The sequence below is a fragment of the Pogona vitticeps genome, chromosome 4 (assembly GCF_051106095.1).
Source record: "Pogona vitticeps strain Pit_001003342236 chromosome 4, PviZW2.1, whole genome shotgun sequence".
NCBI classification, from domain to species: Eukaryota; Metazoa; Chordata; class Lepidosauria; order Squamata; family Agamidae; genus Pogona; species Pogona vitticeps.
The window spans coordinates 116,428,050-116,452,323 of record NC_135786.1 but is presented as its reverse complement, the minus strand read 5'-3'; the positions used below and the strand labels follow the sequence as shown (position 1 = coordinate 116,452,323).

The window sequence follows — 24,274 nt, the reverse complement described above, 5'->3', positions numbered from 1 at the left end:
GGCTGTGGAGCTCCTTTCCAAGACAGACTAGCATGGGATGTTGTACTTTTTGGACTTCCTCTCCCAGGAATTCTGGTTAGGAGAATTCATGGTGAATTCTTAGGGCTTTAGCCAAGAAATTAAAAATCCGCACAGGAGTTTCAGTTAAACAGGTGAGGAATGAAGGCTCTGGCAACCATTATCTAGTTGTAAAGAAGAAAAGGGAAGGGGAGGAATTTGGGGACTGGTAGTTTTTTGAGAGGTGCTCTGGATACAGTCTAATGGCCAGAGAGACCAGTAATCCCCTAATCCCTTGCGGCTCCCATGAAACTTAGCCATGACCACATTTTTCCTTTTTCTTTCTCATAAGCAGATAAATGGCTTTTAGAGCCTTTATTCTGCACTTGCAGAAACCATCTGTAAGAACGCCTGTGAGGACTTTATTTTTTTCACGAAAGCTCCCAGAATAGCAGGTGGGAGAATTCATCATAAATACTTGGGACAGAAGTCAAAGAAACACAAAAGTCCCATGCCTATGCAGCTACTTGTTCCCTGCTGTCTTTCAATAGTAACAGCTTTCTCTTCAAGCAGGCTATTGACAATTGACTGGGGGCTGGAAAAGGGGCTTACAGCAGGTGAGTTCTGTACAGTACTTTTAAAGTGATGTGATTTTTAAAAATAGTGGGCTGTTAAATTGCTTTTAATGAATTGAATTTTAATAGTATAATTTATTCAACTGAGTTTTAATACTGTGATCTAGTTGTAATATTGCCAGAATAGATCCCACTGGTAAATGATAAGTCAACACTTATCCAAATCCCACTCAGTCAATGGAATGAGAATAAGAAAAGGATACTGGCCCATTACTTTCCGTGTTTTTATCTGTACACAGTCTTGTTGGGCATCATGTTGAGTCCTTGTTTGGGGAGAAAAAAGGGATATAAAAATAAACCGATCAAAAACATAGTCTGTAGGGATTTATAATTGGCTGGAATTCTCCAATTTTCAAATAAGCAACTGCTTTGGACTTTTGGTTGTTCAAAAAAATTATAGGCCCTAATCATGGATCTACCTGTTCATAGCCCCTTTGACCGTAAGCAAGATTTGACATAGCCCTTGAGTGTTTCCATGTGGAGGAATGTTCGAGGCAAGCTTATACGCCATACCCCTGAATACAAAAAAGCTAAACAAAAACAGTGCTGTTCATTTTTATCTTAAACTGTAGACACAACATAGGCCAAACACAAAACTTACTGCGAGAGAGGAGACACACAAATGGAACCCTATGCTTTTGTATGTGTATGTGTGTGATACACATTTGGAGCCCTATGTTTGTGTATATGTGTGTGATAAAGTTGACGGATAGGGAGAATTGGAGCAGAGAAGCAGTGGGTGAGAAAGGGATTGAGCATATACAAACCTAGCTAACTCTTTGCTCTGAATTGTCCCTGCTTCTCTATACAAACTGAGCAATAACAAAACATCACGGGTTTGTTCCATGCACTGTATGTATAGTGTAATTCAGACACACATCCATACCACAGACCTACCTTGATCTATTTCCCATGGCTTTCATTCAAGGTAATTAGAGGACTGGTTTCTATGGGAGGATCATAGGTTCCTCTCTCACAAAACTCTCACAAAAAATGCTGCTCCTCAGGGACTATTTGAAGTTCACCCCTACCATTAAGACTTTTTAAAAAAAAATTCTTTAATTTTGTAATGCTTATGTGCCCAAAGTTAAAGAACAGATGAAATTACAACAACTATTCAGAGATTCCTGTCTTACCTGCACTGCCTATATAGCAGATATCCTAAATATGGTGATTATGAATTAACTTGAACACACTTGAAAAAAATATAACATACAATTTAAATATTACGATTGACCAACCCCAGAAGAGGAAACATGCTTCTGCTTGGGTTGAATGGATTGCCGGTTTAGGGGTGTGCATGTGTGAGACAGAGAGAAAGAGAGTGAGGAGAAGGAGAAGCACCTACACTGTATGTGTGTATATACATTAGTTCCCTTATTATATTGCATATGTTCCAAGGGCAAAATACAATTAAAGATGTAGCCACAAAACTACATCCTTATGATCTTTCTTCCCATAGAACATCACAGTCATCCACTGTCACTTTCCTCATATTTAATCACTACAAACACTATTCTGCCCCATGGCTATGTTGCAGGCAGACATGAGGAAAAATGGTGCTCATTTGGTTGACGGTCTTAAAATACCAACCTGGGGAATTCCTGAGCAAGAACAGCATTGGCTGAAGAATCCTGAACTGTGTGACGAGTATTTCCAAACTCAGGATCTGTCTACAGAAGGAAAAAAAATCCTAAAATATAGACACTTACGCTAAGGCAAAGGCCATCAGTGCTCCAACCACCACAATGAAATCCAGGATGTTCCACAAATCCCGGAAATAGGAGCCATCTTGCAGTATTAATCCTTGATCTATCATCTGTGGAAAAGGTGGAGGGAATTTGGTCAGAGATTCAGATGCAGAAGAGACCTCAATATGATATAACCAAAGTGCCCAGCTGAAATAGCTTTCAGCTGCATAATATATATTTCACATTGCATGTTGTTCAACCCTCAGAATTAATTCCAACTTCTCTCTGCAATAGGGAGGTAACATTTCAAAGTGTCCACAAAATATCTATCAAATTTCTTTTTCAGTCTAATAATACTAATTTGGGTTGAGGAGGATAACCTTCTAAAACCTCTTTAATCAAATAAACAAAAACACCTATTGCTGTGGTGGCCTAAAGCCACTTTCTCCTTCTTTGCCACTCTGGCACCCAAGGTTCCCTCTAAGCCCTGCACAGGCTCGCATGACTCCGTCTCCTTCCATGCAGCTCTCTCCCTACCCCATGCAGTGATTGATTGCATTCTTTGGTTCCTTTGGTTCCAATCGTGGTTGAATCCTGCATGTGGGGAGGGAGGTGGAGTCATGCATGTACGCAGTTGTGTGCGAGAGAGGTGAAGCCCCAACCGGCGGGGCTGCAAATGAGAGGGTATGTTGCTGGCACTTATTTCTTATTGTTTTAAGAATAAGTCAAGTGTCCCCCTCCAGATATCTTTGGACTTGAACTCCCAGCATTCTTCATCATTAGCAATGGTTGCTAAGGCTCATGGGAGCTGCAACCCAACAACATGTGGATGGGCACACTTTGTCCCCCTCTGCCTTGTTATGTTTCATCTCTTCTTAAAGTAACCCTTTCTGGAGCCTGACATTTGCGTGACGATGCCACATGCTTATGCCAGTTCTGCTTTCAAGGAGTCACTGGCTGGTGGCAGCTGCTAGTATGTACAGTTGTACATGGATAACTTTGTGGATGATGCTTCCAACTAATGAAAATGGAGTCTTGATATTCCAGAATGGTCTGGCTCGGAACACTAGATGCTGAGTGACAAAAGGCAAGGGAGGATTGCCTGTAGCTCCCCAGGAGATAATATGATAGGCCACTGATGGAAACAGAATGCATAATCACTGATTCAGCCCAACTTATTTCCCTAAAGAGTAGACTTCGGTCTAGATGGGTGGAGTATAAATTTAAATAAATAAATAAATAAATAAATAAATAAATAAATAAATAAATAAATAAATAAATAAATAAATAAATTTAAATATAGCATGCCATAGAAGATCTTGATTCATAACAGGATCCCAGATTAGATAAGCTGCAAAAACTTTCCACTCTACTGGAAACTTATAAAAATTAGCATGCCAGTTTAGCTTTCCAAACACAAATGTGGTACTTAATTTAGAAGTACTGCTCTGTGGGAGTGACATTTGAGACATGACAGGGATGTGCAAAAGATTCTACTAAAAAAAGTAGGAGGGGTATATCTAATTTTCTCTTTCCACTTCAGAAACTGCTTCACATTCTGTTCCCAATGAAGCCAACACTTGCCACCCACAAGGAGGAAGTCATAGAATTTGTCACTGTAAACTGAGACTACATCAAAGGCTCAGCAGCTTTTCATATCATGCCTGATTTTTGCAGACTCAGTTAAGTGCTGAGCAAGTGGGATTCATTAAGGATAAAATCCACTTTTTCTCCTTTACACAAGCCTTCAGTACTACTCTTTTGCTTGCTTTCTCCCAAACATCTGCACAGAGCTTCACTCGCACTGTACAGCTTCTCTGCACCACATGACTTAGATTCCTGCTCTCAGTAGTGACATATGTACAATGGAAGACACTTTCCTGTTGTCCCCTGTTCAAGTAAGGCTTAATTGCTTAATTGCTACTCCAGCTGGCTCCTGGTATGTCAACCTCTCTCTCTCTCTCTCTCTCTGTTTTGCCTCTGTGAGCAAGTGTACTGAGCTACCCTAGCCTTAACTCCACTAGATGCATTAACATGCTCTGCACTCTTCCCAAAAGCCAGACCCAGGATTCAGATGAACAAAGTGCAAAGCAAAGCCATCAATCAGATAATCAAACCAAGGTCATTTCCCAGGAGGCAGTCTAAATATTTAGGGCACAGACATAAGGAAGAGCAGAAAATGGGACCAGAAGGACCAAAGAGCTGAGAAGAGTTTGAGTAGGGTTAAAAAAACACAGAAAAAAAAGCAAAGTGAAGAGCAAAACATGGTACAGTATCTTGTAAGTTGTACACAGAAGTGCCGTGGCAGAATTTCCTAATAGGCGGGGAAAGTTTATAAAGGAAAGAGCAAAGGCATGGCAATGTCAGCAGGGACAAGCTAAACAGCCCAGAAAGCTACTGGCACTAGAGATGGGCATGAAATGTTGATTTGGCAGTTTGTGCCAGTTTGTTTATCAGCGGAACAGCTGTTTGGCACTGTCCAGCCCTGCCTCCTCCAGCAGGCACCCACTCAGAGGCAGCACCCGGAGGAGGCAGGGCAGGGAAGCCTGAGTACTGCATCTGAGTGGGCACCCACAGGAGGGGGGCAGGGCTTGGAAATGCTGAACACCTGTTTGGCTAATAAACGAATCGTCATGAACCACCAGTGGTTCCTGCCCATCTCTAACTGGCACTTGAAGAGGACCAGTATTTTCAACGAGTTGCAAATTTCAAGAAAGAATGTTTGAGACCAATTTCTGCAAGACCTGGCTGTTCAACCTGGCAGTCAGCCCTGTTTACTGAAATCACAGAAAGTTTCATGTATTTTCTTTTCTTTCTTATTCAAGAAATGCTTAGAGGGCAAAAAAACACAAAAACCCTGCTATCAGCCAACGTTGATATATATATATATATATATATAATTAGCCTCTGTTTTACTGAGATAACAAAGCACAGTGTTTGAAATGAATATGAAGTTTGTATGAAATGAATATGAAATCTATATTCTTTCCATTGATTAATTGAAATAATTGTCTTTTGTCTCTTACCTTAATAACCATCTCAAAGGTAAACACACCAGTGAAAACATAGTCAAAGTATCTCAGGACCTGCAAATATGAATGAGAGGCTGAAGGATATATTTCAAATGAGAACACTCACATATTTAAGTAAGAATCACATTAGACTCTCAGAATACTTCTAAATATGTTGGTCAATAGTCTTCTATGCTTCTTCATCCAGTTTCCCTCTACATGCATAAAAATGTCATTTCTCTGAAAATTCTCCCTCAGGTTTATGTTAAGATTTTCCAGAGAGCAGCTGCCTAATTTTTTGCAATGAAGTCAACAAAGAGTACTACAGCAGCTTATTAACTTGAGATATTAATTATGACATAAAACTTTGGGTACAGGAGATGACTTCTTTAGAAGCAACTGATCTTAAGGATCAGATGCATCTAAAGAATCTACAGGATCTTAAAAAGAAATTAATATTAGGTTGCAATGTATCAATCTAGCCACTGTGGTGTAAAGGACAGAGTAACAGACAAGGACTCTGGAGACCAGGGTTCAAATTCCTACTTAGCCATGGAAAAGCACTGGGGAAGCGGAACTGGCAAAACCATTTCTTTTATATCTCGTTAACCTTGAAAGCCCTATTAAGGTTGCTATAAGTTGGTTCCCACCTGATGGCACACAGCTAACTAACAGAAGTATCCCAGCACAAGACAAGGCACCAAACTGTTTTCAATGTAAACTTGAAAGTTATTATACATGTGGAATATAAATATTACAACACATTCACCCTTGAAGTCAAATACAGAATATTGGTACAGATCTATTTTGGTAAATAATATTTGCAACGTTCATATCTTAAATTCCTTGGGGGAAGCTTTTCTTCTGGAAGTGAATAGCACTGTTATCAGAGTGAAATTACCCCACTATGCACTTGCATTCCTCTAGCAGGGAAAACTTTTCCTGAGTGTCAACCCACGTCAGGCCTAAGATCCTCTGGCAGCTGCTTTCTGTTTTGTTGTTGTTGTTCGTGAGATATCATCTACCCAAAGAAAGATATGAAGGTACCTATGGTGTTATGTTGGGATGCGTGCTTAGAAAACCCACATTTAATTAGCTTGCTAGTTTTTAAAGTGCCTTGAGATTTTTCATTAATTTTACTTACGTTAAAGTAACTAGAGCTCCCAACCCAACACTAGGATTAATGCATCATGCCCAAATCTATGTAGGGCTAAATGTACGGAGGGAATGAGGTATGTACTGTATGTAAGCCCTGCCTCCTAGGTTTCCACCCCACTCAGAATTTAGTAAAACATTTGTGTGTTGCCTGTGGAGATTTTGACTGCAAAGCCAGAGACTGGGAGTTCAATCCCCCATTGTGCTTCCTAGGAGAAGAGCCAGCCTGTGTGGCCTTGGGACCTAGGTGTAAAATATTCAGAGCTGATTTACCATTCCCATCTTCTGAGAGGGCTCTGGGACTGTGTAGCTTACCCAAGGCTACACAGCCTGGCTATTCTATCAGGAGGCACAGTGGGGAACTGAACTCCTGACCCTGCCTCCATTGCCAGGTACACCAGCTCACTGAGCTATTCAGTCCATAAAATGCCCCAGCTAGCATGGCAAATGGCCAGGGGACTGGTAGCCCCTCCCCCAAAAGTCGCTTTTCAAAGCTCTGAATGTCCCATTCCCACCAAAGGAGGGGGCCACCAGGAGGCAAGCCACACCAGCTAATGAAGCCTATTTGCAATAGCAGCCTGGAGTGTGCCTTGTGATACTCCCCGAGTACCCAAACATTTCTGGACAAAGTCTGCTGGGTAGTTTGACACCTGTTCTTGTTTCATCTCTGTGCTTCACTTCTGTTTTTGCTTCATCCTGTCCTCAGAGGCACAGATGCCAGCCCTGATTATTGCAAAAGGTGCATATTGATGTTGCTAACTCTTTTTTTAATCTATGGCAGTAAAAAAATGTGTATCAACTCTTGTCCTGACATTTTGTATCTTTCCTGGACAGGGGTCTGGACTCATATTCCCATTGGCTGGGATGGGGACCAAGTCATGGCAAGCATCAAATGTGGTAGCTGTCTGGTATGAAAGAACAAAGGCAACCGTCTGCTTCTATGATGGCTGCCTGAGAGGGATTTAGACAACCACTCTTCTTGCACTGTGCGGTGACACCTGTAATTACTCCACAGTCAGCGCCACACAGAGGCAGGCCCTATAAGAACTCCTATTCCTAGGCCAGCACACACCAAAAGACTAGAAGTCAAGACAAGCTTCGTACCATTATGCAGAGCAAAACCACAGGCGGTTCTATCAGCACAGCATTTTAGGAAATGAATCCCACCAGTACAAGTTAGTAAAGCTGCACTTCTTGATATGAGTTGAAACAATCAGAAGAGGCACATTGGAATGTACCGTTCATACCGAGACCGACAAACTGCATGATCCTATACCTCCTCATAACTGCTGTTGCTGACTAAGCAATAGGTAATTAGTTTTACATGACACCCTTCTTTCCAAAGGAAGCTAGGGTGCTATACAACCTAATGGATCGAGAGAAAAGATACAGTGGTGCCCCACAAGACGGGCGCTCCGTTTAACGATGAAACCGCTTGACGTCAATGTTTTTGTGACTGCAAAAGCAATCACAAAACGATGTTCCCTATGGGGGAATTTCGCTTTGTGATGATCGGTTCCCTGCTTCGGGAACTGATTCTCGCAAAGCGATGATTTTTTAACAGCTAATCGGCAGTTTCAAAATGGCCACCAGGTAAACAAAATGGCCGCCTGCTGTTTTCTGGGACGGATTCCTCGCTGCACAGGCAGCGAAAATGGCCACGCTATAGAGGATCTTCGCTGGAACGTGAGTTTCCAGCCCATAGGAACGCATTAACCAGGTTTTAATGTGTTTCTATGGGCTTTTAAAAATCGCTTTATGACATTTTCGTTCTACAGCGATTTCGCTGGAACGAATTAACGTTGTAATGCCAGGCACTACTGTAATAGAATGGAGAGAGAGAACTGAGTCTTATCAGCACTAGAATCAGCATATGAAAGAACAAACAACACCAGCCTGCCAAGGAGATTATTAGGACAGACATCTCTCCGGCACACTACTTTTAATAAATATACAGTGGTGCCCCGCATAGCGACGTTAATCCGTTCCGGATTAATCATCACTATGCAAAAACATCGCTAAACGGATCGAAAAACCCCATAGGAACGCATTAAACTTAGTTTAATGCATTCCTATGGGGCCCAAACTCACCATTCAGCGAAGTTCCTCCATAGCGCCGCCATTTTCGCGCTCTCGGTAAGCGAGGGCAGGGCGCGAAAACACTTGCGGTGGCCATTTTGGGCACTCGGCGGCCCTTTTGGAACCGCCGATCAGCTGTTGTAAAAACATCGCAATGCGAAGATCGGTATGCGAAACGCTTACCGATCATCACAATGCGAGTTTTTGCCTATCTAAATGTCACAATGCGATCGCTTTTGCAATCGCAAAAGCGACATCACTATGCGGATTCATTGTTAAACGGCACGGTCGTTAAGCAAGGCACCACTGTATAGCGATGTCAGGATTTACAGAGATTGACTAACCGACCAACCGACCGACTGACTAATAGAGAGGCATCCAAACATTTAAACCTCAGGTGTAGTCTGAGGTGGCCTAGCCCAGCAAGAGCTGTACCCATTGAGTCTCCTGAACAAACAGTTCAACTCTTCACTGGCCTATAAAATGGGTCTGCTGCTGAGGAACTGGAGCTCATTTACATTATGCTCTTACGTTAGGGCAGAATAGTCAAGAAAAAGAGTATTCACTTTATTCCTGTCTGAGTTGGTCAGGACAGGGTCCTCTGCTGCCAATGCAATGCTGCTTGCTGCAATCACCAGAAGAATGCACATCTCAAAATAGCGCAGGTTGACGATGTAATGGCAGGCCCTCCGGATTCTGTCAGAGAAACAACACAGATTTGTCACTGCAACAGCTAATGCACTGCCCTGACCTCATACACAGTTCTTGTCTTTGAAAAGACTTATCAAACTGTGCACTCATACATCATTTCAGGGTTTTCTGAGCACTTCATGTGCATCTTCAAAGTAATCGAAGCCTCTGTAGGAAGGTAGCACAAAAACCTCCCACTCCCTCCAAAAAAACAAATTTCCAAATGCCTCCATTTTTTTCACAGTTCCACCAGAGTCAGCCCATGAATTGGGGTGGATGCAGGAGATCAGACAGACACTCCGCTCCTATCACTGCCATGAAAAGGCCTTCTTACAGCAGTCCTGTCCTCTTTAAGATTCTTTTTTATGGAAAGAAAAAAGGCTGAAAAATCCATATGAATATATCAAAATTTTACAAAAGTCTCTGATCCCAATGTAAAATTCTCAGATAGTTTGGTGCTTGAAGCAAAAATAGAATAATAAAATCATAGAATAGTGAAGCTGGAAAGGGCCAATAAGGCCATTGAGTACAACTCCGTCCTTGATGCAGGAATACAAATCAAAGGATATCTGCCAGGTGGTTGTCTAGATTTCTCCTGAATACCTCCAATGTTGGGGCACTCACCACCTCTTGAGGTAATTGGTTCCACTGTCTTACTGCTCTAACAGTTAGGAAGTTCAATCAAAATTTGGCTTCCTGTAACTTGAGCCCTTTGTTGCGTGTCCTGATCGAGAACAGATGATAGATAACAGATCCTGCTCCTCCTCTGTATGACAGCCTTTTAAGTATTTGAAAAAGTGCTAACATATTACCCCTCTGTCTTCTTTTCTCAAGGCTAAACATGCCCAGTTCTTTTCAGTCTTTCCTCATAGGGTTTGGTTTCTAGATCACCCTTGTCTCCCTCCTCTGAACTTGTTCCAATTTGTTAGCATCCTCCTTGAAGTGCTGTGTTGAGAACTGGACACAATACCCAAGGTGAGGCCAAACCAGTGCTGAATAGAGGGGAACTAACACCTTATGTGATCTGGAAACTATACTTCTGATAATGCAGCCTAAAATAGCATTTGCCTTTTTTGTATCCACATTGCACTGTTGGCTCATATTCAGCTTTTGATCTACGACAATTCCAAAATCCTTCTCCCCTGTAGCATTGCTGAGCCAAGTATTCCCCCTCTTGTAACTGTGAATTTGGTTTCAACTTCATTATGTTGTTTTCAGCCCAGTGCTCCAGTCTATCCAGATAATTTTGAATTTTGTCTTCTAGGGTATTAACTATTCCACCCAATCAATTTCATCTGCAAATTTGTCAAGCATTCCTTGCATTCCCTCATCCAAGTCATTAATAAAAATGTTGAGGAGCACCGGACCCAGGACTGAGCCTTGGGGTACCCCACTTGTTCCCTCCTCCCAGTTAGAGAAGGACCCATTAATCGTCACCCTCTGAGTATGGTTCTGTAGCCGATTGTGTATCCACCTGACACTTGATCTATCCAGTCCACACCTAGTTAGCTTGCTAATCAGGATATCATGGGGCACTTTGTCAAAAGCTTTGCTGAAGTCAAGATATAATTCATCTACAGCATCCCCTCTGTCTATCAGAGAGGTGACCTGATCAAAAAACAAGATCAAATTAGTTTGGTAGGATTTGTTCTTGACAAATCCGTGTTGGCTTCTAGTTATTACTGCATTGTTTTCTAGGTGCTTGCAGAATGACTGGTTTATGATGTGTTCCAGAATTTTACCTGGGATTGATGTTAGGCTGACTGGCCTGTAGTTCCCAGGTTCCTCTTTTTTGCACTTTTTCAAGATAGGGACAGCATTGGCCCTCCTCCAAGCCTCTGACACCTCCCTCATTTCCCATGATTTCAAGAAAATAATGGACAGCAGTTCTGAGAGTTCTTCAGCCATTTCCTTCAGGACTCTTGGCTGCAGATCATCTGGCCCTGGAGATTTGTACTTCTTCAAGGTAGAAAGGTATTCCTTGACTATTTGTTCATCAATCTCCAGCTGTAATTCTGCACTTTGTTTGGAAGTTCATAGTCTGTTTAATTTTCCCATTACTGCCATTTCTTTGTCATCTGTTATCATTTTTCCATCTCCATTGAGTAGATGTACCGCTATTTCATTTCTTTATCTTTTGGTTCACATATATCTGAATAAGCTCCTGAGGAAAGCTGGAACCGCCTGGTCTGGGGGTCCTTCAGAAGATGAAGGACTAAAGGGGAGACTAGGAGAAGTCTCCCTGGAGCAGTTGGTGAGCAACAGAGGGGAAAGGAAGCCAGGCAGCAACCTGATATTTCTTCCCTCTGAAGAGATCACCCGAGCACAGATCAAATGTGGGATCCATATTGGGCAATGAAGCTGTGAGTAACCCACCCCCTATAGAGGACAGGAGAACAAACAGATACTGTGTTGAAAACTGACAACAATAAAGTAAGTTGAAGCCTTTGATTTATGAACAGCCCCATAAAGCCGAAAAAGAAACTAGAGTGCAGAATATTTGGCCAAAAGAAGGGAAGAAGTGACTAGCTTGCTTATCAGTCCTGCTGCCTCAGAAAGTGAAACTAACTTTTAGCCTGCGGGCTGGTCAAGGCCGAACACTGAGAGACTGAGGAAAAAAACTGATTCTGGAAATAATTCCAGGGTGACATAATACAACTACGGACTGGACTTAAAGCTGTTATCTATCAGGAAAACAGAGTGAAAAACACAACATTGTGTTGCAGATTTCTCAACAGTTATAGACAGAGTGCCATCAAAATTTTGGAACTGTATAATATTCCTGGGGGTGGGGAAGCTTTGGAAGATCCCCCTCAGAGGCTACAACTGTAAAGGGCTATAGTATATACTGGGAGAAGCTAACTCATTCCAAGGGGAGAAAGACACTGTCGCCGAGGGTGGACTATGGAACTGGGAAAACCAGGACTGGAGTTGTTGACTGGATTTATGGATTAATGGAAGGAACATACAGTGGATTATAAGGACACCTACTGGAGGAAAAGCTGAATGACAGCCTCAACACACCTCTTACATTGCGTAAGGAGCAGTTTGGATTACAAATATATCAGATTTGATATGTGGAAAGCCTTTTGGGACTCTGGAATATCGCACTGGTGTTGGAACTGTACAAATATTGAGGTGGGAAAGCCTGGGAATTTTTCCTAGCTTTGATTTGATATGTGAAACGCTGTTTGGGATTCTGCAACATTGTATTGAGGTTGGAACTCTACAAATATTGAGGTCTGAAAGCCTGTGATTGTTGTTAGCTTGGATTTTCTCTTTGGATTGTGTGGGACTCTGGTAATAGAGGTCCAGAGACATAATAACTCTGCTAGGCTTCTTGAGAAGAAGGAACATTTGTGCCATGGTTGTATTTTAAACTGTTGGGCTAAAAGCTGATTTACATATCATAATACCTTTATAAGGATTGAAGGAAGATCCTGGGGGAGGGTTTTGGTTGTTGGTTAAAACAGTGGAAACGTCTGAAAGAGCATGTGATATATCTGAGGGTTGGACATTCTGGTGAAGGATATAGTATAACTTATACAAACTCCATTCAGATACAGTAGGAGGAAAAATTGTGATATTGTCATTGAAAAGATTGAAAGATAAAATGCCCTTAACCTGTAGTAGAAAAACTGAACTTGAACCAAGATCTGCTGAGATGGCAGCTAGTTCAGATGAAGAGTTTAATGGAGAAGAGGAAAGATTTTGCCTTTTGCTGGATATAGATTGCTTTAATTAAGCGCAAGAGGAAGAGTCCTCTAGAAGAGATTTATCAGATCTCAGGAAATTTGAATTAACACAAGCACATGAATTCAGAATGAGGCAATTAGAACTGGAGAAGGAGGAAAGATTAGAAAGAGAGAAGATCGTTCTGGAGAAAGAGCGTATGTCTTTTGAAATCAAGAGACTGGAATTAATGAACCAGAACAATAACAACAATAACAGAAATTCCAATTCTGAAGGAGGGCAGTTGTCAAAATCAGATTTAAAGAAATTCCCTTCTTATCAACAGGGAGACTGTCCCGAAGCATTTTTAACTCTTTTTGAAAGGGCATGTGCAGATTTCTCTGTCAGAGAAAATGATAATTTTAAGATCTCAAATTAGTGGGTGTCTGGCTGAAGTCTACGCTGACATGCCAATCGATATGATTAAAAATTATTCAGAATTTAAAAAGATGGTGTTTGCTAGGTTTGGCATAAATGCAGAACAGCTGAGACAGAAATTCAGAACACTGTCCAAGAAACCAGATGAATCTTACACACAGCTTGGTGCCAATGTAGTTAAATGTTTAGATAAGTGGTTAGCGCAAGAGGGTGTGCAGACAATTCAACAATTTTAAAATATTATAGGGTTGGAACAGTTCTATTCCCTTTTACATGGTGAAATTAAATACTTGGTGAAAGACAAACGACCGTCAGATGTTAAACAGGCAGCTGAGATTGCAGATTTCATTTCCCAAATTAGAAAGCCTATGTATTCTGAGGGAAAAAACATGAGGAAAACATGGGAGGATAACACTAAATATTTCAAAGGGCAAGTTAAGAGCCAGCAGAAATTGGGTGGTCATTTTGTTGGAAAGCCTTCAGAACAGGGCCAAGCCAAGAGCCAGATTTTGGAGGGAAAAGAAAAATTAGCTAGAAAAAGCTCATGGAGCGACCGAATTTGCTTCCACTGCCATGAGAAGGGCCATATTGCTTCCCAATGTCATAAAACAAAAGAAAATAAAGAAATTTTACCTCAGAAAATGAATTTAAACAAGGCCAAATCTGTTTACTGTATTCAGAATGATCAGATAGCTTCCCCTAGAGAGGAGCCTGTTGTCATGGAAACACCAGCAGAGGGCTCTACAATTGATACTTTTAGTGGAGAGGTCTCAAGTTATGACAATAATCTTCCTATTACTGAAATAAGACACTGTCTATATATAAGAACTGATTCCCAATTATTTGAATCAGCTGGTGATAATATAGGAATATTTGAAAACAACTGTTTAGCTTTAAGAGACACGTGCTTGTGATGAGATGGGTTTTTGAGTTAAAATCTTTTAAAGGCATATGGGTTTTGTAATTAAGAAATAAGCCAGAGAGGTTCCATCTTGTTTCTTTGTATAAAGTATCTTTGCTATGCTGACAAGTGTTTTCCAGGCGAGCCGAGAGAATGTTATTCTGAAGGCCTGAGAAAGGACTCTGTGTGATTAGATAGATGGGAATTGTTGTGACTCTTTGAGAAACCACCGTAACCCAAATAACATCTGGTGCGTATGAGAAAGAATTCATGTGATGTAACAGGACTGTTTGCCTAGTAACGAACTCTGATTGGATGACATCGTGGGAAGGTGCATTAAGTCCTTGCCAGTTACTCTTGAAAAAGGAACTTTTTCTCTATGGACTTTGTCTTTCCAAGACCGACCTTTCAGTCTGGTGACCTACCTACATGGACTGGTTTCTATGCTTTGCTGGATTACTTTTAGACTTATGGGATTTTACCTAAGGACTGTGCATGGACTATTTTCTATGGACTGTTACCTATGGAATATTCTTTATGGACTTCTTTTCTTGGAATACTCCATATGGACTATGCCCTTGTAATTTTGTAAGGACTATGGTATATTTACTGGATTTTTCTTTTCTAAGGACTATGGGACATATAAGGGATTTTTACTTTTGTTAAGGGATTTTTATTCTATAGGATCACTGAGGACTATAGCCTTGTTATGACCTACATGGATTATTTTGTTTTACTAATGATTTCCTGGACTGGAACTGTTTTGATTCTTTTCAATGGCTTTTTGTATTTTTAATAAGGTTTTTGAACGCTTTTATATTTTTCATGTTTTCTTTGCCTCACTACATCTTTGTAACTAAACAGCACAATGCTAGTTTATTTGTTTTGGTTTAATTTGGCTCTGATACTTAGTAACATGCTTTTTCTTTAATAAAATAAAGATTATAAAAACTCATTTGGTTTCCTGAACAGTACACTTGTCATAGGGTCATCTGAGAGTGCTGCCTCGGCCTAGCTTACTTAGAGTCCTGTCAGTGGTGCAAGTTAAGTCTAAGGACTACAAAGCCCACTTGACCTTTTTCACAATAATATCTGAGAGTACCAGGGTGTTCTTATGTGGGCAGACCTGCGAGAAGGAGTGTTGTAGCATGGCTAGCTGAATTTGGACTCTTCAGCCTATTTTAGCATGTGCAAACTCCTGATTGCTCTCTGTCCAAGCTAACACGTGTGTTTTCGAACCCGTGTTTGCTTACATGGTGGCAGCTGCGCGATGGACCACGTGCTAGGTTTTGTAGTACCTCAGGATGACCAATTTTTGTTCTATCTGGCAGCTTGAGTGACTCTGATCCACAAGCTAAGTTTTGATTGCAGTGGGACACTGAGGCTTCAAGGAGCTAGGTGCTTCCCTTGGTGTAAACAGTAATTTCCTAGGAAACACTGTTTGCCAGCAGTTAGATCTAAAGGCTGTGGTGAGAGGTGTTAAATCTTCAGGCTGTGGTAATGTGTGTTAGAATCTGGGGTGCTCTTTTAAGAAAGAGATTCCCAGTGGGACAAGCAAACTGTTAGGAAACAATTGGATTTAATCAGTAGGCATGTGCAGGTTGTTACAACGTTGTAGTGAAGAAATTCCAAGATGCATGTCCTTTATTTTTGGAGTGCTTGCACCCAAGTTGAGCAGATCATTTCACAATCTTAGGATTGTATAAATGACTCTGGCTACATTGTTTTGGGACTTGCATCCAGGTTTGTTTTGTTTTGTTTTGTTTTGTTTTTTTGGCCTAAGTGTACTCCTATAATCTTAGGATTTGCCGGAGCACCTGGCCGTGTACCAGCCTAGATCTGGGTCATGCCCTATGATCTCAGCATCTGTCGGGATGACCTGATCTTAGAGGTATCTATCTGTACCCAGTTCAGTCATTGATCATCTCTGTAACTTTAGGGTTCACAGAGTGATCACAGTTTTTCTTTTCTCTTCCTTTTGGATTTTTCAGTATTTTGGTTTGGCAGCTGTCTGTCTTCTCACAGACCTCAGGGTCACTGAGTGACAGTAGTTGGTCAAAGGTGCAGAGGAGATTTTTAAATTTTTTTTTCTTTTTGTTTGTTTTTGCTGACCTAGCCTAGGCTAGATTGCCAGCAGAAGATGGAGGAGCAAAACCAGTCGAAAACCGTGGATATACTCTTGGAAGTGGCTTCGGGATTTTTCGAGCAAGCCAAGCAGAAAATTAGGGAAAGAGATTGCCTGATACGGGAGCTTTGCCATGAAAACATGCTTCTAAAACGTTTTTTAAGCACAGAACCTGGCTTGATGCAAAGGTTTTTCCAAGTTCAGCAGGGTTCCTTTGGGGATTACTGCAATGAGACGCTCCAAACAAGTGGGAGCGACCCTAAGATGCAAGATGCTTGTGTGGAAAGAGTTAACGAGGCCCAGTGGAATTCTAAGGAGCATTCCAGAGGAGACAGCGATTTATCGCCCGTCCAAACAAAGGATTTACAGGCCCTGGAGCCGCGCGCAGAGAGAGGAATGCAGGAGAAAGTTCGCCGGGAAATAGCATCGAACGACGCAAGGGAAAACTGCAGTGCTCCAGAGAATTTCAGTGCATTGGAATTCAGCTCAGCACCAACCTCAGCTCTTTTCCAGAGCACAGGACAGGTGAGAAATTCTGAAATAATTCAGGATGAGACTATGGGTTTGCCAGAAGATGGGGGAGTAAAATACCAGCAGGATGATGTAATAGAGACTCAGCGCAATTCTTTGCCAAGACTTGTGTCAGCAGATCTTGATGCATGTCAGATCTCAAACAACCCCCCTTCTCTTAGTCCAGAGGGAACAGCGAAATCAGACCCTGTTAGGTTGGCAGGGACCCCGTGTACTTCATGGCAGTTCGGAAGTAATGTTACAGGAGGAGTTATTTGTACAGAGACCTTGCAGCATGAACTTTCACATTGTTTTAATAGTACAAGTGACTGTGTAAACTTGGTTCAAGATAAGAAACTGCATTTGAACCTGTCAGATGGTGAGACTGTTTCTAACACAACCAATGTAGGGGGAAGCGCTAACTTTATGGGATTACAAAGTACTGATGTTTCTCCAGAGACTGAAACCATGTCTGGAAACTTTGGCCCAGTACCACAGTTGATCTTCTCAGAAAGATCTTTAGAAAGAAAGGCAGAGGTTGGGGACCACTCTTATTTTCAACAACCTATTTTCCAAGGAAGTGGTGAGAATGCTGATACTGTTTCTGAGGCTATGCAGAGTACTCCCGAAGGAACTTTGATGCAACAGCGGCCTCTTGTGACTAAACCTGATAGCACAGCTAATTCAGTGATACATGTGTCCAGGGGTGTGGCATTTCTGGACCAAGGCGTGGAAGGCATTGATCAATTCAACCCAGGGCAGATATTGGAGTCTGTGTTAGCTAATCCTAAAGTGGAATTAGATTTTAGCCAGTTAAATGAGTTCACGAAGACTGAATCAATCCCTACAATCAATCCTACAATCAATGTTGAGATGTTGGTAGAAATTGTTGCAAACGCTGAATACATTTCTGTGATTGGAATAAAAGGAGGGCTTTATCAGATTTTAATTAAAGAGGAACATCGCCCTTATACATCATTTACTTGCCCTCAGGGAATTTACCAACTCAGAAAACTAGCACCTGGAATGGAAAATACCTTTGTTACTTTTCAGAAATTGGTTGATGAATTCTTTGGTGATTTATATTATGTGATTGGCTATGTAGGCAACTTTGTAATTTACAGCCCTGATCCAATTCAAGCAGACCAAAATGCTTTGTCATTCTTAGAGAAGCAGAGATATCGAAGCCCAAGATTAATGCAGTGGTATTTCAGATTGCAAAAATATGATTTTGATGTTAAACATCTACTTAGAAAGGAGGCTTTAATTCCCCATTGCTTATCTCGAATGTTTAGTGCAGATGCAAGGGGAGAAAATGGCTAGAATTGATAAAGCTCTGATGTTTAATTTTCTTGTTATTCTGTATGACTATGTTCCTGAGCATACATAGAGTGTTTTATCTATTATTACTTCATATCAGTATATTGGTTTGTCAGGTCATTATGATGTTAACCCTGGTTTCATTATTTTACTGTTTGATGACTAGAGTATTATCTGAGCATATGCAGAGTGATGTATTTGATTAAGTATACTAACATGTTTATTCTTCTGTTTTTCAGACTAGTAGAAGTGCCTAATGCAATTTTCTCTCATGTATGGTAAATACTGTAATTATAATAGTTCTCATGTAACAATTGTTTTGCTATTTTAGAATCATATTTGAAATGTATAACTTTATGTTCAAGTTAATATCTTTCTCTATTTTGTTAATGCTTACTTATGACATCTCATCTTATTCAATTATCAAAATTAAAACTTAAATTGTTTGAGAATTTTGTTAATCTTCAGGGGGCTTGTGATGAGATGGGTTTTTGAGTTAAAATCTTTTAAAGGCATATGGGTTTTGTAATTAAGAAATAAGCCAGAGAGGTTCCATCTTGTTTCTTTGTATAAAGTATCTTTGCTATGCTGACAAGTGTTTTCCAGGCGAGCCGAGAGAATGTTATTCTGAAGGCCTGAGAAAGGACTCTGTGTGATTAGATAGATGGGAATTGTTGTGACTCTTTGAGAAACCACCGTAACCCAAATAACATCTGGTGCGTATGAGAAAGAATTCATGTGATGTAACAGGACTGTTTGCCTAGTAACGAACTCTGATTGGATGACATCGTGGGAAGGTGCATTAAGTCCTTGCCAGTTACTCTTGAAAAAGGAACTTTTTCTCTATGGACTTTGTCTTTCCAAGACCGACCTTTCAGTCTGGTGACCTACCTACATGGACTGGTTTCTATGCTTTGCTGGATTACTTTTAGACTTATGGGATTTTACCTAAGGACTGTGCATGGACTATTTTCTATGGACTGTTACCTATGGAATATTCTTTATGGACTTCTTTTCTTGGAATACTCCATATGGACTATGCCCTTGTAATTTTGTAAGGACTATGGTATATTTACTGGATTTTTCTTTTCTAAGGACTATGGGACATATAAGGGATTTTTACTTTTGTTAAGGGATTTTTATTCTATAGGATCACTGAGGACTATAGCCTTGTTATGACCTACATGGATTATTTTGTTTTACTAATGATTTCCTGGACTGGAACTGTTTTGATTCTTTTCAATGGCTTTTTGTATTTTTAATAAGGTTTTTGAACGCTTTTATATTTTTCATGTTTTCTTTGCCTCACTACATCTTTGTAACTAAACAGCACAATGCTAGTTTATTTGTTTTGGTTTAATTTGGCTCTGATACTTAGTAACATGCTTTTTCTTTAATAAAATAAAGATTATAAAAACTCATTTGGTTTCCTGAACAGTACACTTGTCATAGGGTCATCTGAGAGTGCTGCCTCGGCCTAGCTTACTTAGAGTCCTGTCAGTGGTGCAAGTTAAGTCTAAGGACTACAAAGCCCACTTGACCTTTTTCACAATAATATCTGAGAGTACCAGGGTGTTCTTATGTGGGCAGACCTGCGAGAAGGAGTGTTGTAGCATGGCTAGCTGAATTTGGACTCTTCAGCCTATTTTAGCATGTGCAAACTCCTGATTGCTCTCTGTCCAAGCTAACACGTGTGTTTTCGAACCCGTGTTTGCTTACAGTGCTCACAAGTTACCCTTTGTCACCCTGATATTATACCTCAGAGGCACATTATTCCTAATGAACATATGACAATCAAAGGGATTGGAAAAGAAGTGGTAGTTTTGCCTGTAGCAGAAGTTTTAATTCGTTATTGAGGATGGCAAGGAAATTGGTGCGTTGGAATTTCCTCGCAAATACCTGCAGCAGTACTTATAGGGACAGACCTCTCAACACACATTAAGAGTGCGTTAGTAATTACTCGATCACATCAAGAACAAACTGAGGCAGCTGAAAATGTTACTGACTGCCAAGGGGGAGATGAAAATATACCCCAAGCTGAGGCATTTTCACTAGAAATACCACAGAAAAATATATTTTCCCAAGAGCAGCAAGCAGATCCCACTTTAAAATGTTGTTTTGATAAAGTGGCTAGCAGAGAATTATCCCCTGAATCCCCTGAACAATTCCTTATCAAACATGGTTTGCTGTACAGAGAAACACTGATGAATATTTCTAAAGGGGGTCATGAGATTAGAAGCCAGTTAGTTGTACCAGACAAATATTGCTCAATGATTTTAGAAAGGGGACATTCAGACATATTTGCTGCACATTTAGGTATAAATAAGACCAAACAGAGAATAACTCAGAACTTTTATTGGCCTGAAATAATTAGAAATTAGAAATTTCTGTCAGAGATGTGATGTGTGCCAAAAACAGGGTCATAACAGTGACAGGACTAAAGCTAAGCTATGCCCTTTACCAGTAATCTCCACACCTTTTAAATGTATTGGAGTAGACATTATTGGACCATTACCTAAAGTTACGAAAAGGGGAAACAGGTTTATTCTTACCATTATTGATCATGCCACAAGATACCCTGAAGCCATTCCTTTGAGAAACATTGAGACCCATACTGTAGCTGATGCCCTGGTAAGCTATATAAGTAGGATGGGTTTTCCTTCAGAGATTATAACAGACTTAGGAACATCATTTACATCCAAACTGATGAAGAGATTGTGGCAGATTTGTGGCGTTAAACATTTAGAAACTTCTCCCTATCATCCTCAAAGTAATGGGTTAACACAGAAATTCAATGGGACCCTTATGAGAATGATTAAAGCATATTTAGCTGAGAACCCTAATAACTGGGACCAGAAATAACAATTACTTTTATATGCCTACAGATCAGTCCCACAAGAGAGTACCGGGTTCAGCCCTTTTGAACTACTATTTGGGAGAAAAGTGAGAGGTCCACTTAATCTAATTAAGCAAAATTGGGAACAGGTTGTAGAGGAAGATCCTCAAAATGTAGTCACCTATATAGACTCATTAATGAACAGCCTCAAAAGAAATCTAGAATTGGCTGCTGAAAACTTAAAAGCACAAAAAGTCAAACAGAAAGTTTGGTATGGCAGAAAGGCTCAAGAAAGACAGTTTAACCCTGGAGATGAGGTACTGATGTTGAGACCCATCAAGGGAAATAAGCTACAATTAAACTGGGACGGACCTTATAGAGTCATTTACAAAATGAGTGACCTTAATTATATTATCGAAGGAGATGAACACCTAGGCAGGCGGGTAGTTCATGTAAATGCCCTTAAGCCATATTATAGAGAAGAGAAAAATGTGCTTTTTGCCATGAAAGAGCTGAAAAAGAAGAACATGATTTACCATTCTGGGAAGGAAGGGGTGAAACTAAGTTTAATCCAGGGGACGTGAAGATCAGCCCTGCTCTAACTATAGAACAGCAGAGTGGTCTAAAAGCACTGGTTACTAAGTATCAACAGGTTTTCTCATCTTAGGTTAAAAGGTTAAAAAGAAAAAAAATCTGCCCCTAGTGGTAGGAACGGATTAACCGGCTTTGCATTAGTTCCTATGGGAACTAATGATTCGAGTTAAAAAACGCCCCTCGACCTAAGAACCAAAAACAGCCCGAACGGATTTAATTGGTTTTCAGTGCATTCCTATGAGAAATGCTGATTCGACTTATGAACTTTTCGACTTACAAACTTCCTTCCGGAATGGATTAAGTTTGTAAGTCGAGGGTTGACTGTAATACAAACACTGAAAGATGAAACAGGGACTGAGAAATTTAAACAAGAAGAAATAAAAAAAGATTGTTGAGGACTTCTACCAAAATGTATACAGTAAAAAGGAAGTAGACAAAGAATCTCAGAAGGAATATGTACTGAAATACAATAAATTGAAACTGATGGAAGATCAAATAAGCCTTTAACATATGCAGAAATTATAGAAGCCCTCAAAACGCAAAAACAACAACAACAACAACAAAAAGGAAATCACAAGGCCCAGATGGTGTTCCAGCTGAATATTACAAAGAATTAGAAAATGTATTGTTTAAACCATATAAGAAACTCTTGGACTTTGTAGGAGAAAAGGGAGAATTGCCACCAAAGTGGTCTGAAGCAATAATCTCTCTCATACATAAGGAAAACACAGAGGGTAAAGAAATCAAAAATTACATACCAATCTCATTACTAAACGTGGATTACAAAATATATGCAACCATGTTAGCAGCTAGATTGAAAAGACTCTTTATACAGACAATACATCAAGACCAATCGGGCTTCCTTCCAAAAAGGAAGATGAAAAATAATACAGTATAAGGATAATCTTAAATACTTTGGAATACTATGAGGCTCACCTGGAAAAGCAAATGGCTATGATATTCTTGGATGCAGAGAAAGCTTTTGTTAATCTGAATTGGAATTTTATGCTACACCAATTGGAAGTGCTACAAGTTGGAGAAAGATTTTTGAAATTAATTAAAGCAATCTATATCCAGCAAAAGGCAAAAGTTAGAATCAATGGAGAGCTGACGAAAGAAATACAAATACAGAAAGGTACAAGACAGGGGTGCCCACTCTCTCCATTACTATTCATTCTTACTCTAGAAATATTAACTGAGCAAATCAGAGATAAAAAGGAAATAAAAGGACTGAAAGTAAGAGGTCATACTTTTAAGCTCCAAGCTTTTGCAGATGATTTAGATATTATATTGGAGGATCCAATGGACTCAATCGAAGACCTGATGGAGATGCTGATGAATTTTGGTGATATGGCAGGAATTAAAATAAACCAAAAGAAAACAAAAATACTTGTTAAAAATACAAGAGATCAAGAGCAACAGAAATTAATAGAAAGGACTACGTTCCAAGAAGAGAAGTGTAGCGCTCACCCTTTGTTAGGTATAAGTCATATCTTATTCATGTTCTAGGCAAATGTGGTGGAGAGGTGGAGCTGAGAGGTTAAAAGGCGGAGCCTGAGAGGAAGAGGCAGAGGAGATAGAGATTGAGTTGGAGACTGGTTAAGAGAAATAGATAGAGAAGGTAGAAATTATATGGCAAAGGAATAGTATGTACGTTATGAATAAGTTCTGTGATTAATAAATTGGCTTTACTTTAATCAATATGTTTTGTTTGCATTCACAATAGAAGTGAATTTAATTTTGTGGACTGAAGGAATCCACTGGTGGTCGTGAAAGGAAAACACGACTGGAGCCTTTGTGAGGGTACAAAACATAGGTCCTTCAAGAAGGTGAATGTCACAATTGATGTCCAGTGGCGGGATCTGAAAAGAATCCAGTCAGCAAGAGTTAAAAGTGAATTTTCCTTGAGTTAAGGGTACCTTTTAGTTAGAGGTCTGTGGTAAAGAAGTGGGTTATCTGCTAGAGCTTTAGTGGTAAATCTTAGTGGCAGGGCTTCTGATCCCAGATCTGGGGGGAGTAAGATAGGGAATGACTCTGAAGGGAAAATTCCTTTTGAGGTTACCTCAGGATTTGAACAGACCCAATGGGCTAGCTTAAAATACAAGCCTCTGAGTGTTAAGGGAGTGCTTGTGGATAAAAAGCAGAAGCCAGGGTCAGAACAGGTCTGAGGGGAAAGGAACATAAAAAGCAGAGGCTTGAAAACAGAATTTTTTATGTGTCTGGAGGCAAGAAGGTTGTCTAAGACCAAGAAAGATTGTGGCTGGCACAGTGCCACAAAAAGTGTAGCCATCTTTAGTTGCCAAGTGAGAGCTACATAGTACACCAAAAAAACACTGGGAAAAGAAAACAATAGTAAAAAAAGTGTTTTAAAAAGAGGCCTGACTAACTCTGCAATAGAAACCAGCTCTTATCAATAAAAGTACATACTTAATCCACCCAAAATAACTAAAAAGCCAGTAATGGAGGTAATTGATCCTTAAGAGGCACAAAGTTTACCTCAGGAAGTGGAGGGAAATGGAGACCCTCTAGCTGTGGAACAGGAGGAGACTCATGAGAATGCCTCAGGGAGAGAAGGTGATCTAAGCTTTCAAGGTTTTGAAAAATGGAAATTGGAACAGGA

The 24,274-nt window shown here is 40.3% G+C and overlaps 1 protein-coding gene and 1 long non-coding RNA gene across 2 annotated transcripts in view; one reads left to right on the top strand and one right to left on the bottom strand.

Annotated features, from left to right (window-relative positions):
- CACNA1E (calcium voltage-gated channel subunit alpha1 E) overlaps nucleotides 1-24,274 on the bottom strand; it is a 509,386-nt gene that overhangs the window by 87,828 nt on the left and 397,284 nt on the right. Inside the window, exons 25-27 of the mRNA XM_072998149.2 lie at nucleotides 9,135-9,264; nucleotides 5,350-5,409; nucleotides 2,345-2,451 (exon numbers count right to left, since the gene is read on the bottom strand). Of these exons, the coding sequence (XP_072854250.2) occupies nucleotides 2,345-2,451; nucleotides 5,350-5,409; nucleotides 9,135-9,264 (297 nt within the window). The remainder of the gene's footprint in view (nucleotides 1-2,344; nucleotides 2,452-5,349; nucleotides 5,410-9,134; nucleotides 9,265-24,274) is intronic.
- LOC144588877 (uncharacterized) overlaps nucleotides 1-24,274 on the top strand; it is a 325,738-nt gene that overhangs the window by 144,545 nt on the left and 156,919 nt on the right. The window lies entirely within an intron of this gene.